Genomic DNA, 14,236 nt, shown 5'->3' on the forward strand with positions numbered 1-14,236 from the left:
TGTGGCCTGTTGGGAAGGAGAATCCACCTACCTGTGAGTAACCCTCACGCTGTGGAAGAAGCCCAAGAAACATCTCTGTTCTTGTTCTGGGTAGTTTTTATGCCAATTTGACATAACCTAGACCCATCTGAAAGGAAGGAACCTCAAGAGAGAAATTGCCTCCCTAAGTTTGGGCTGTAGGCAAGCCAACCTGTGGTGCATTATTTCACTTGGTGATAGACGTAGAAGGGTCCAGCCCACTGTGGGTGGTGCCACTCTGGTGTTCATAGAAAAGAGAGCAGGCTGGGCAAGCCATCAGAAGCAAGCCAGAAAGCAGTACTCCTCCAAGGCCTCTGCCTCAGCTCCTGCCTTCAACTTCCCGGCCAGTTTGAGCTCCTGTTTTGGTTCCGCTTATGGACTATGATTCAGGATATGTAAACCAAATAAATCCTTTCCTCCCGGCTCGTTTTTGATCATGGTGTTTTGTCACAGAAATAGGAACCCTAAGTAAAACAGTTCCCCGGAGGAAACTTCAGAACCATGCCTAGGTTTGTCATTGGGACATTATTAGAAGGGGTAGCCATTGTTTATACCTCCGGGAGAGAGGGGATGTTTAGTAACAGGACTGTTTTCAAGTCCTAAGGGAAGGAAGGAGGGTTGGCTAGCATGTGGAGGGACACTTCTGGAAAGGTAGCAAATTGTATTCAGAAGGGTAAATGTGAGGTCCTGCTCTTTAGCTGCTCTGCAACTTTAAGCCCAGAGCTGATTTGAACCCTTCCTTCTCTGTCCCTAGAGCTCAGCAAATACCTGCCATTCCTAAGTAGTCTCTCCACCTAGCTCACTGGCCCCTCCCTCATGCCTAACTCAGCTAACCTTGTTTTCCAACTCTCAGCAGCCAAGTATCCCCCAACCCTTCCCCACTTGACTAAAATTGTGCTCGGAGGTGGTGTCCTGAGGACCTGCCACTGTCTGCTGCAGGACTCAGGGAAGCCGGACAACTTTGGGTGTGCTATTTTGTTGGTTTAACTGGCGGACGCAGACTGCCACGCAGCAGTGGTAAGCGGACCTGTGTCTCTCCCAGCCGGCTCACTTGCTGCTTGCTCCAGCACGAAGCCCAGCACAGCGGAGGGCATTCAGCTGAGGCCCATCACCTGTTTCAGGTGTGCTGTGTCTCTGGTCTCCGGTGGCTCTTTGGAGGCTCAGTATGACCTTGTCTTATGCTGTGTCTACACTTCTGGTGGCAGGTGTGTCCTTGGGCAACCGAGAGGCTCTGTGTACATGGGGACGGGTTATGAAGAAGTGAGTGAGGGGAGGAGCCTGCTAAGTGAGCCAAGTCACAGAATTTCCTTACAAGCCTGAGTCTCGGTCAGACTATTGCCTGGCTTGCTCATGCATACAGACTCTACTTAAGAGGAAGTGTGGAGAGGAAGGAAGCTAATATAAAGGGGTACAGGCCTGGGAGTTTTGAAGAGCCTAGCTGTAAAGCTTTTGTCACCAAAATGCTCCCCAGGAGCCTCCGGACTGGGGTGGTGTTTTTAGTTTGTTGCAAACTGTGTAATTTCTCTTTGCTACACAGCACGTAACTGGCAACGAAGTTCTGGGGACCACTTTTGGCCATTGGGACTGGCCGTGGAGTCCAGTCACTGCATGAAGTGCCTCAAGGCTAGGCATCAAGCCCTGGCCAACTTTGAAAAGGGAAACTTCTGTCCTGATTTGTATCCTGCCTCAGGGCTCTTCTTGCTAGGCTCCAGAAGCCCAGAGCCATCCTCTGTGTGGGCAGCCAGAACCCGGCCAGAGTACGAGTCCATGCAACCTAGGTCCCCCAGCGCCCCCTACAGATGCTGCGAGGTGAGATGGGGATCGGGTTGGGGAGAGGGCAACCAGGCTGTGAGCCACAGCACCACACCCAGGACCCCACCCAGATCATAGGAGCACCCAGCCTCCAGGCCACAGAAACGGGGCGTGGGTCAGAGCCCAAAGCATCCCAGGCCACCAATATTGCTCCGCCTGTGGCTACCAATTCCCCTCCTCCCCTGGAGTCCCTCTCTCCGCCCCTGTTGCCTGCCTGCACGGGACACGCTGCTGCACTTCATCTCTTGGGGCGCTCTTCGCCTGGACCAACGGTCGCATCCTGTGAAACTCCGGTCAGCGGCCGTTTGGTGTTGAATGTTACCTACCAAGAGTGCATGGCTGCGGAAGCGAGGCGCAGACCGGGGCCCCGAGGGCTCGCCCTCCGGGAAGCGGTGATGCTGTTGTTGTACCTGGGGCTGCCAACCGGGTACCCCTACAACCTGGACCCAGAGAGCGCTCTGCTGTACCAGGGGCCCTCTGGCACGCTGTTTGGCTACTCCGTGTTGCTGCACAGCCATGGGGCAAAGCGCTGGTGAGTGCGCCCTCCCCAAGCGCGCCTCCGCCTCTGGGATTCCTTGTCTGAATCAAACTTTCCGCCCTCCAGGGAGATCAGAGAATAAACCTGGCTTCAGCCAGCTCGCTCACTGGAGAGCCTTTTAACTAATTTAGGACGACAGCCCTCAGGGTGCTCCTGGTACCCGATTCCAGAATCCCCAGTCTCCAGGAATGGGCAGAGGAGGTGGGCACCACTTCCCTTGCTGCAAACTGCACACGTGTTGAGACCGGACTGAGAGCAGGGTGGGTGGGCAGACTGGTTCACATCTGAGTGAACTTGCCTGGTTCTCGCTTTAGGCTCATCGTGGGAGCACCCACTGCCAACTGGCTCTCCAATGCCTCAGTGGTCAATCCTGGGGCCATTTACAGATGCAAGATCGGAGAGAATCCAGACCAGACCTGTGAACAGCTCCAGCTGGGTGAGTTGGGTCCCCTGGACCAGGAGATAATGAACACTCTCCCTTCCTCCCTTCGTGGGCCCACTGTCTGGGAGAGACCATGATGCCTGTCTCTTCTGCTTTAAAGTGCATGCTTTTCAATGTTAACCCCATACCAGCTTGCTTGTGGGGGTAATTTCCTCCCCTTCGCTTGCTGCTGTAGTTGATCACAGAATCTGGCAATGCTCTTTCAAAGGATGCCTTCTGGCCAGCCACCTTCTACCCCTCCTCCACTCCACGTGTAAAAATCTATTTCAAAGCCAGAGGACACAGCCAGAGAGGGGTTTTAAGCGTTGTAGTTTCACCTCTGACTTCTCAACTTCGGTTTAGGATAAGGGGCACATCAGGAATGGAAACGTCAATTGCTTCTATATCCTGTCATTTAGCCCAGGGGTTTTTTCTTTATCTTCCTTTTAAAGAGAACCGGGAAGAAAAATTGGGGTGCCTACTGTTAAAATCATTAATATAGTATGTCTAACATAATTATTAACTTTCCTCTCCTCAAATTCTCCTGTTAAGCAGCCCTGTCTTTCAGCCCTCATTTTTTACGTCTTTATTTAGGTTTTCAGCAATTTGAGAAATGTGTGCTGATGGCGGAGGGAACAAGTTTCATGTTTCAAAGTCAAAAGCAAATTTGCTGCGCACAGACGCATGGGGGAAAGAAAGGGGAACTAGTATTAATTTAGATCTGTCTTGCGCCCTGTGCTGTTAAGGGCTGTTGTACATATTGCTTAATGTTTTCCCCTCCAAGCAACCTTAGGTTATGATTATGCTGTTTCTGCTTTCCGTAGTAGGGCTCCAAGGCAGAGAGCTGTGGGTTCCTCCTTCAAAATTACTTAACTAGTCTTAGCCTTATCCCTTCAGATGGACATCTTTAGTGAAGATAAGACTTAATGAAGGGTTTGGTGTGCTGTCCTTAGAGATGACATATCAACTACAACGATGAATTATAGGTCCTAATTGCTGAATTTCATTTTTATCTGTAAGGGGACTATTTGAGAATACCTCACTGTCTTTAGCCTTTTACAACCATCTTTTCTTTGTTGCTGCTTGCTTGCTGTTTTCTTCTGCTTCTTTCTTTCTTTATGATTTTATCTCAGCACCCATAAAACGCAGGAGTTATCTATATGTCATGCTAGTCTACAGCTCACACAAAAGCACAAAGGATGCTGGGAGCAGGAAAACACCAGAGAGAAGAGGAAGGGGGAGAAGGAGAGAAACAACCAAAACAAATTTTATTCGGGAAAATAAAACTATTATAAAATCTAATTCTTTGTGAAGGAGGGATGGGTCTCAGAGCATCATTAGGTATTCTCTATTCCAAATGGCAGATGGGGTGCATACAAGATGCACAGACCTGTGCATTTTAGTGATTTTAAGTATTTTCATTGCTTAGGAAAGTAGTACAACAAATGAAACTTTGATCTGACAGAAATTCTTCACAGGGTCTCTGGAGAGAGCAATTTCTCTTCTGTGGTTCTAGCATTCTTTCCGGATCCATGATGTAACAACTACTGGTGGTTACATCCTGCCTGGAGGGCACAGAATCTATTTCTGGATGCTTGTATTAAGCTTTTACATGATGGCAGCTGTCAATTAAAGGAAAACCTAAATTCACTGGGGGTGTGGAGCACAGAATTTGCCACAGAGGCCTTCAAGCACAGTGGATGCATACAACATATAAAGAATTGTAGGATGGATGAATAAAGGGAAAGTACAAGTTTGATAGTCATCAACGTGATTGGTAGGTCAAAGAGTCAGCAGTGGTAAGCCAAAGAAATATTTCTTACCTTCAGGATTTGAGTCAACTACAGAATTACGGAGACGAAAGAGACAGAAATGACTATAAGGTCTTAGTCAATTTACTGGCTACAACATCAGCTACAACTATGGTAACATTTAGAATTTTTTTTGTAAGAGAATTGGCTGGAGTTACTTCTCAGGGAGTGGTCTGAACAACACATTCTTATTTCTTGGGGAAATTTGTTTCTTTACTAAGAATGAGTTCAAAAGTAATCTAAATTTATAAGATAAAGTACTGATGCTGACTTCTAGAAAGAAAGCTAAAAACCATCCATTGATTAGTAGAGACATATTTGTAACCTGTGCAGCATTGGTTAGGAACACATTTTGTGTATGCTTTGTGTAGGAAGGTAGGAAAGAGGAAAAAAATCTACTGGATGATCCAGATAGATTATTTACACAATTACTTATAATCATATATTATCTAGAATCTGAGTAACTATAAAGTTTAAAAATACTGTGTTTAGCTGGGCATGGTGGCACATGCCTTTAATCCCAGCACTTAAGAGGCAGGGACAAGTAGAACTCTGTGAGCTCAGTGCCAGGCCAGCCTGGTCTATAGAGTGAATTCCTGGACAGCCAGAGCTACGTTATGAGACCCTGTCTCAAACTCTGCCCCTAATACTTCACTTAATATCAGATATATACCAGACATTCCAAAATTAGTTGTTCTTTATTTATCTTAAGAATATATGTGATGTCTGCAATAAAATGTTATCAAAATGAGTAAGTAGGGTAATTAATAAACTAAAAGTACAAATGTTAATTGTATAAACGAAAACATAGCAAATGGAAACGAAGCCAAATGAAAAAATTCATTGGCCCATCAAAAAAGTTATAGTGAGAGACAGAGCTATTGGCAGTAGGTAACCTCTTGCCTCTGGAATAACTTTACTTCTTATCATGATTCTAAAAGCGCCCAGTCTTGTAAAATGGTGCCTATCAGCTATTCAGCCCAAAATATGGGGTTGTCCATAAGTTTCTGTCATAGGCTAGATAAATGGCTGCCTCAGATAGGCTTTGGTCCCCTCCCACCCTAGCATAACCTATAGCAGATGCGTGCCATGCTTGAGCCATTAGAGCCATAATCAGAGTCCAGCAGCAGTGCCCATTTATCTACTGGTCCCCAGGGGTGATGCGGGCAGTGCCCCTTCGGCAGGCTGCACTGGCTGCTGGGGCCACACTGAAGCAGTTGCTTGTGTACCACCCGGGCTGTTCTCTTCCTGTGTTCTCAGCCTCCTCCGGCACCCTGCCTGTCTCAGAGGTGTCTGCTCTTTTGCTTTCTTGCTACTTCCTTCCATGAGCAAAAAAACTAGTCTCCCTCAGGAGGAGCCAGGTCTACGTCTGCTTGTGGAGACAGTGTCTAAGGTCATCATGGTGATTCCCACATGCCCCTTCTCTTCTCTGTCAGCTACCCTGTGCCCTTACTGGGGATTGTTTAATGAACTTATTGGGTTACTGATAGTTCCTGAGTCAGGATGATAAAATAATGACTCCATTAATACATTTAAGCATGATCCATGCTTAAATGTATAAATGATCCATGCTTAAAATAGCAACATTCAACAAAGCAGAAAACATATCACATTTATCTGGGCACCATAAGACACTGTGAATTTTTTGTTTGTTTTGAAGCAGGGTTTCTCTGTGTAGCCCTGGCTCACCACCAGTGTTCTGCCAACACTCTGGATTTTTTTTTTAATCTCTCTTAGCCCTCTCTCTTTCTCCTCCCTTCCTCTCCTCCACCCCAGTCTCTCTCTCTCTCTCTCTCTCTCTCTCTCTCTCTCTCTCTCTCTCTCTCTCTCTCTCCCTCTCTCTGTCTCTCTCTCTCTCTAGGCAGAGAGGATACTGCAGCTCTGAATCACTGATTTGCCTGTTAATAGAATCTAAAGTTACATAGCTATGCAGATCAGTAAAGTAACCACTGGCCACATATGGTTTCTGAGGACAGGAAATGTCCAAAGTGAGAAGCTCTATTAAATAATTTATGTAGTAGATGTTAGACAATACAAAACTAAAAAAGATATGATTACCTCATGATACAAGTATCTTAAAGTACTATTGATGGCTTGATTACTGTTTTTGAACTGCTCTAACATTCCTTTTTGTCTTCGTCATATGGCAGCCCTTTAGTGAAAGTGTTAGTTGAGCATATACTCCATGTCTGAAAAGCACTAACGTCTGAAAGCCTGACTGTGGTGGGAGCTCTGCTGTCTCTGTGCCTGAGTGGTTGGGACCTTCCCTTCCCCTTGCAAATGCAGGGCTCTACTGCTGTGCTGCTAAGCTTTTGCCTCAACTTCTCTTTCTCTTTTCTGGAAAGACCAGTGGTCCATAGCAACTTGATTACCATCACCCATTTTGAATGCATTTCTGGAAATAACATTATCTTAAGACATCTACTGTTTTTATATTTCATACCCTATTTGGGAAGGGTCCAGTCCCTAAGCATTGCATCATTTCTGCCTGATTGGCTAGTGTTAGTAATACTACAGTGCAAACACTTAACTGTTAAAACTTCAAATAGAAGAACTGGGTAATGTTCTTTTTGTTTGCAAAAAGCGTAAACTTGTAGCTTATGAAGCTGAGATGAATACAGATGGGTCATTTTGAAAAAGCATCCCCAAACAAAGGCCACTCTGAACACGGAGCATCATGGTGGAGAATGCCATTAACAAATGCTCAGGTTAAAAGGTAGAATCTGGGGTTGGGCACATAATTTAGTTGATGAAGATGTGTATCACTCTGGCAGAAGACCCAAGTTCAATCCCAGCATCCACATCAGGCAGCTTACGGCCACCTGTGATGCCAGCTCCAGGGCCTTCTGATATATCCTGCTTCCAAGCATACCTATACTCATGTGCACATACCCACAGATGTACGTGTGTGTGTGTGTGTGTGTGTGTGTGTGTGTGTGTGTGTGTGTAATAGGATCAAGAAGAAATTATCAAAGATATCATTGAAGGTTTCGATTTAGAGAGATTGGATAGATAAGGGTGATGTGTACCCTAAAAGGGTAGAACAACAGGTTTTCTGGGAAATCTGTGTATTTCATTGGTGTGAGGCTTATATGACACAGAAATAGGTGTCAATGAGTTAGATATCTACTTCTGAGGACCAGAGAACTCTGTTCCAGCAAGTCAGAGTCAAGAGTTATTTACAAGGAAGGGGCAACCAAAGCTGTGGGGCTGAAGGAGCCTAGCCTGCACCATGTAGTGTAAGAGGACCAGAAGGCCAAAAATGGATGCTAAGGCTTTCTATGGCTAAAAAAGGAGCTGGAATAGGACTACCCAGCTTAAACCATCCACGGAGCTTTAAGAAGACCAGCTCCAGGGCTGGAGAGATGGCTCAGAGGTCAAGAACACTGTCTGCACTTCCAAAGGTCCTGAGTTCAATTCCCAGCAACCACATGGTGGCTCACAACTACCTATAATGAGATCTGGTGCCCTCTCCTGGCATACATGTGTACATGCAGGCAGAGCACTGTATACATAATAAATAAATAAATCTTATAAAAAAAAAAAAAAAGAATATCAGCTCCAGTGGCCCTATCTCAAATTAAGTCTCTAGGAGTCTGTCCAACAGGGGAAGCAGGAGTTTCCAGATGTGGAAGGATGATTCCAGTGTTCGTCCAAGGTTGAGGAGTGGTGGTGAGGAAAGGGGGCAGCCCTCAAGAAAGAACCTAAGAGTCAGCAAGACCATCAGGTGTACCTGGCATTGTGGGAGTCAGAGGGTGAGAGGGTTTTGAGGAAGGGTGAGTGACTGTAAGTGTTAAAAGCCCTAGGCATCCACAAAGGTAAGGACCTAGGTAGCCTCACCGGAATGGAGAGACTGGATTCAATAACCATAAGAAGACTAGCTTTAAGTGGTGAAAACTGTGAAGTATAGAATGAGAGAAAAAGACAATACTCCTTCCCATTGGGTTCTTCCTCCAATCCTTTGACATCCTGTGTCTACGAAATAAAGGTAAATGAGATGAGGTTGAAAGCTTCAAGGAACTCAGCTAGATGATAAGAGGTGGGGTAGGTGAATCATTGATGATGACAGACACACATTGGCAGGAGCCAGTCAGGTGCACCTGATGGGCTTTCTGGAGTAGGTAGAGCTGAGGAGCAAATTGGTTTTCATTGGTTTTGATGACCACATAGGAATGACTCAATGTAAATAAAATGAACAGATACATTTCTTAGAGTGAGTGAGATTTTACAGGCTTTGCTGGCAATTTCAGCATTCCCCCGGTGGGACTGCATCAGCCTGTATTCCAAAGACTTCATGGGCTCCCCCAGGAAACTTCAGCATTACAAATGCTGAGAGCTTCATAGATTAAAAGGGACCATCTTAACAAGCAAAAAGTTTCAAGCATATCTCAATGTGGGGAATTAGAACAATGAAGTCAGCTTGTAAGGGACAGGACCATGCTCAGGAGTGTCAATGTTCATTTTGATGTTCTTAGTTTATACCTACATTTCTTATTTATTTTTTTATTCATTCAATTTAAACTTTTATGTTTTTATCTTTATTCACTTTACAGCCTGCTCAAAGGCCCCCCCTCCCTCCTCTCCAAGTCCTATGTTCACACCCTCTCCAGAACTCCCCTCTCCCATTAACCTCAGAGAAGGGGCGGCCCCCCATGGGTACCAACCCACCCTGGTAGATCAAGTTGCAGTAGGACTGGGCACATCCTTCCCACTGAGGCCAGACAAGGCAGGCCAGCTGTGTGAAAGGGATCCAAGGGCAGACAACAGAGTCAGAGACTGCCCCTGCTCCAATTGTTAGGGAACCCACATGAAGACCAGACTTCACATCTGCTATGTATATGTAGGTGGTCTAGATCTTTCCCATGCCTATTCTTTGGCTGTTTAATCTTTTTGAGCCCCATGGGCCCAGGTTAGTGTACTCTGTAGGTCTTCTTGTGGTGTGCTTGATCCCCATGGCTCCCTTAATCCTTTCCCTGACTCCTCTTTCTACAAGACTCCTCAAGCTCCACTTATTGTTTGGCCATAGGTCTCTGTATCTGTTTCCATCAGCTGATGGATGAAGCCTCTCAGAGGACTGCTATGCTAGGCTCCAGTCTGCAAGCACAGCAAAGTAACCATAATAGTGTCAGGGCTTGGCTCTCTCCCATGGGATGGATCTCAAGTATGGCTAGTCATTGGTTGGCCATTTGCTCAATGCCTGCTCCGTCTCTATCTCTGCACTATATATAGGCAGGACAAATTTTGGGCTGCAGGTTTTGTGGATGGGCTGGTGTTCCCTTCCCTCCACTGGAAATCCTGCCTGGCTACAGGAGGTGGCTTCTTCAGGCTCCATATCCCCCACTTCTATAAGTCTCAGCTAGGGTCACCCCCCCCCCAGACTCCCTGGAGCCTCCCCCAGAGATGCCCCTACTCATTTCCATTCTCTCTCACAGCCTTCCCTCCTCCTCCTCCTCACTCCTGATCCCCACCCCTGTTCCCTTCCCTATCCCTCTCTCACCTTTCCCCTCCCTCCATCTACTTCAGATGTATATTTTATTTCCCCTTCTGAGTGAGATTCAAGCATCCTCTTTTGGGCTCTCCTTGTTACTTGGCGTCTTTGGGTCTGTGGATTGTGGAGTGGCTATCCTGTCTTTTATGGCAGTTATCCACTTATGAGTGAGTACATACCATGTGTGTCTTTCTGGGTCTGGGCTACCTCACTCAGGATGATATTTTCTAGTTCCATCCATTTGCCTGCAAATTTCACAGCACAGTAACAGTGATAAGAAAGAGCTTGTCTCAGCAAGGTGGAAGGCAAGAAGTGACCCCTAACCTCTGCCCTCTGAACTGCATACATGCACTCCTACAGAGGTGGGGGAGCTTAGTGCGCGTACACACACACACACACACACACACACACACACACACACACACACGTTCTCACATGGGCATATGCACACCGAACTGCATACATGCACTTCTACAGAGGTGGGGGAGCTTAGCGCGCGTGTACACACACACACACACACACACACACACACACACACACACATGCTCTCACATGGGCACATGCACACATACAGGCACACACAAATACATAAACATTTTTAATTATTCAAAATGGTATTCATATGTTTTCCAAATAAATCCTTAAACCCAAGAAATTACCTGAGAACTATGAAAGTAGGATTTTCTTTTTTTAATTGTCTAATGCCAGAAACAAATGTTACTAAAAGTTAGTAGTAAATTTATTTTAGAAATAGAATTAGTACGGAATTGGATTGTTAGTAATTCCAGCATTTGAATAGCTAGCATGGAGAAGCTAGCTGCTTGAGTTAACCCTTTCCTTCCCCCAACATACCCACCAGGAGTCAGTTGCATGACCTTGAACAAGCAGCTCTCCCTTTGTTAACGTGTCTTAGCATTTGATGCTGATATCTGAGATAACGCATATTTCAAGAATACTTTGAAAAAATTTAGTTAAAACATGTGTTTACAGCCACTAAAACCATGCCGATGCAAAGAAAAAATATAGTACACAATAGAGTAACTCCTAAGTTATGTTCAGAAAATATTGCTATTGGAATATACTTTTCCTTTGTAGCTGTTACAAGAGATTATATGGGTTTTCTGGAGGATTTTGAAGAAATGTGTGACAAAGAGATCAGTAGAGATGCTGATCTTAGGATCTGGTGACCTTGTTTTCTACAGTTCTGAAGCTTCAGAATGATTCAGGATCAACTCATATTCATGAAGGTTCAACCCTACAGCATGGTGCTGCTGCTGCGTAGGCACAGTCACTGTGATGGGAAACTCTCCTGAAGAAGGGGATGGGATGGGATGGAACAGAACAGAACAGAACAGCAGTGAAGAGTTAGCAGGTGAAGCATCTGGCTTTGCCAAGCCTGTAGATTATACAAACTTTTTCCCCCCATACAGACTGAGTATGCCCATTAGTTATTATAGCCTTCCTAAGATCACATTTAAAGACCTCTTCTTAACTAAAGGAGAACATTTTGAGGATGCTTTCTCATTTTGAGGTTTAATCTGATGCTTTCATTCTTGTTTGGCTCTAGATTTGCAGGACGAAAAGGTCTTAGACGTTTGACGCTTTTCATTCCCCGTGCTACCCTTCAAACGTTTCCGTTACGCCGCGCCATTTCCATTCCTTTTGAGTTCGCAAACAGCATTGCTATCTTTTAGAAGAATCATTGCCATGTTTAATTAGATGTGCGAGGAAATTTCATGTTTTACTCATATGATGTACAATATAATGGACTTATTAGTAATTATGGTTTGATAGGACAAACTAAATGAAAGGGCCCTTATGGTTAGAGCTGGAGGCAGTTGCTGTTTAAATCGCACAGTACTGTGAGCGCCCTCTGGTGTCTACATTAAAATCAGCAGAATGTATGTTCCTTGGGGAAAGGAAACATTTGCCATTTATTGAACACCTACTAGGTGCTAGGCAGTCTTGTGTGTACAGGCACATGTTCCTGTAATCCTTGCCTGTATGTACTAGTAGGTTTTATGTGATGTTAATTCATCTGTCACTTTAGTTCTAGGTGTTTTTTTTCCCTGATAGTCTGAATTTGGGTAGATAATGGAATTTTAACAGATTATTTTCACTCTGTAATTATTACTTCCTTAAAAATGTTATCTTAAATTAATGACTATAGAGCATAGAACCAAGCAGGAGTTTTTCACTTTCTATGATTAATTTAAAAAACAGAACAGGTGAATTTTAAATGTATGTTTATCTTGCAGTAGAATATCTTGCAGTCAAATTTAACAGACCAAAGTAATTTTTAAAGTAGGGGCTTTTGTTATTTTTCTGAAACCTGAAACTGTGTCATAAATTTTGAAAGAGCAGGTGTGCTTATCTTAGAACACAGAGTCAGGCTGAGTGCCCCCACCCAACGTCTCTTAGGGGAACCCACAGAACAGTGACGAGGACGGATAAACCAGACATGCCATCAGGCCAGGAAGTCCCAGCATCCCCCACGGCAAAGCACTCCACTCAAGCCCTGAAGGTGGCTAACAAGAAGGGGGAGGGGTCAGGAAATTGAGACTCTCCATGAACAAAACACAGTTGACCTCTAATGAGTTCTGTGATGGGTTTCAGGCTGACTAGAGCTAGAGTGAGGCCCTGTCTCAAAAAAAACGAAAATAAAAAATTGTTGATTTTACAATCTGGGCAGATATGCTATATTTTACACATTCTCAGATGGAAAAACAGATTTCGGATGTGTAATTGAATTCAGCTAATTCACACATCTGAAGATTTGTAGAATTCTATTGTAGATGTTTTAGAATCAACTTAAATATCAAAAAAATTTTTTTTAATTGTAATCTTTTGATTTACTGGCTTCATAAATTTGGTCAAGTTCTCAACTCCTTTAAAACTCAGTTTGGGGCCCTGGGGAGATGCCTAGGAGGGCAAAGTGTTATCTGTGCAAACATGAGGGCCTGAGCTGAACCTCCTGGCACCCATGCAAAAGCCAAGCCTCTCATCCATGGAGAGGTGGAGACAGGAGGATTCCTGGATCTCACTGGCCTATCCAGTTTCCCATCATCCCTGCTGGTATTTTAGAATATTTATAGTGTACCAAGAAGGTTTGCAACAGCAAACTAAAAGTGGGGTAGCGGGTACAAGTAAAGAGAATACCCTGTTAGCTTTGTACTAACATTCTTATTTTGTCCATTAACATTTCTAATTTTTGTTTTTGTATAGATTTGTATATACTGGTTAAAAAATCATCAGTTGGAAATTAAAAACTAAAATAGTAGGCATATATTTATATATTTTTTTATTTTCTTCTAAAATAAGTATGGACTTAATTCTTAGGATAAGGGGGTGGTTTTTAATATGAAAATTTCCTTTAATTTGTACTGAGGAGATGCATTCAACTGTAGTAAGAATTAGCCATCCTAGTGCAAAAGAGTGGAAAAACATAACATGCTAATTTCTGCTGACCCTTTTTATATTCAACCATGTAAAATATGTTTTCAGTCATGGAACTGATTTGATTTGCTAAAAGTTACCTTAGCTTGGTAATGTATAAGACAACTTGAAAATGGGGTTATACATCATTGCAGCATGACATTGGGTAAAGTAAAAAATAGATTTTTTATGGCCTTGTCAAGGACATTTATGAAAATTAGCTTTCTTGTAACAGTCTTTGCAAACATCATCTCTGTCCAAATGAATACCATATTTCTTCACAAGAAACTATGTTTAGTATTTGTTTACTCTATTACCTATTTGAAGCCTACTAGAACAGATAATTCACTATTATTTTGAAAGGCCTGTAGGTTTTCCCTCATAATGATACAGGGAAAGGCCTGGCCATCTATACTGTTGAACCATTGTTTTTAAGGCCAGTTACAACCCCAAGTATCACCTGGGAGATATTTTTTAAATGCTGATGGCCAGCCCTCCCACCCTACCCCCTACCTAACCCCCACCCCCTGCAGCATATCCAAGTGCCAGGAGGGAGGGCAGCTCTTGGTTGGTATTTGTTTAAAACTGTTCTATGTGGTCTCAGAACCATTCAACTCTTCACGGAACGGTAGATTCAGAAGCGCAGAGGCTGAGGGAAGAAAGTCTTAGAGGTATAAGAAAAGCATAAAATGTGGAGCTCTTTCCCCTTCTGC

At 44.2% G+C, this 14,236-nt stretch overlaps 1 protein-coding gene across 1 annotated transcript in view; it reads left to right on the forward strand.

Moving 5' to 3' along the window:
* Positions 1-1,432: 1,432 nt before the first annotated feature.
* ITGA4 (integrin subunit alpha 4) overlaps positions 1,433-14,236 on the forward strand; it is a 77,508-nt gene continuing 64,704 nt past the window's right edge. Inside the window, exons 1-2 of the mRNA XM_084800171.1 lie at positions 1,433-2,362; positions 2,683-2,804. Coding sequence (XP_084656297.1) covers positions 1,818-2,362; positions 2,683-2,804 — 667 coding nt within the window. The 5' untranslated portion in view covers positions 1,433-1,817. The remainder of the gene's footprint in view (positions 2,363-2,682; positions 2,805-14,236) is intronic.

This window comes from Acomys minous, assembly GCF_964271855.1.
Source record: "Acomys minous genome assembly, chromosome: 10".
In the NCBI taxonomy this organism is placed as follows: Eukaryota; Metazoa; Chordata; class Mammalia; order Rodentia; family Muridae; genus Acomys; species Acomys minous.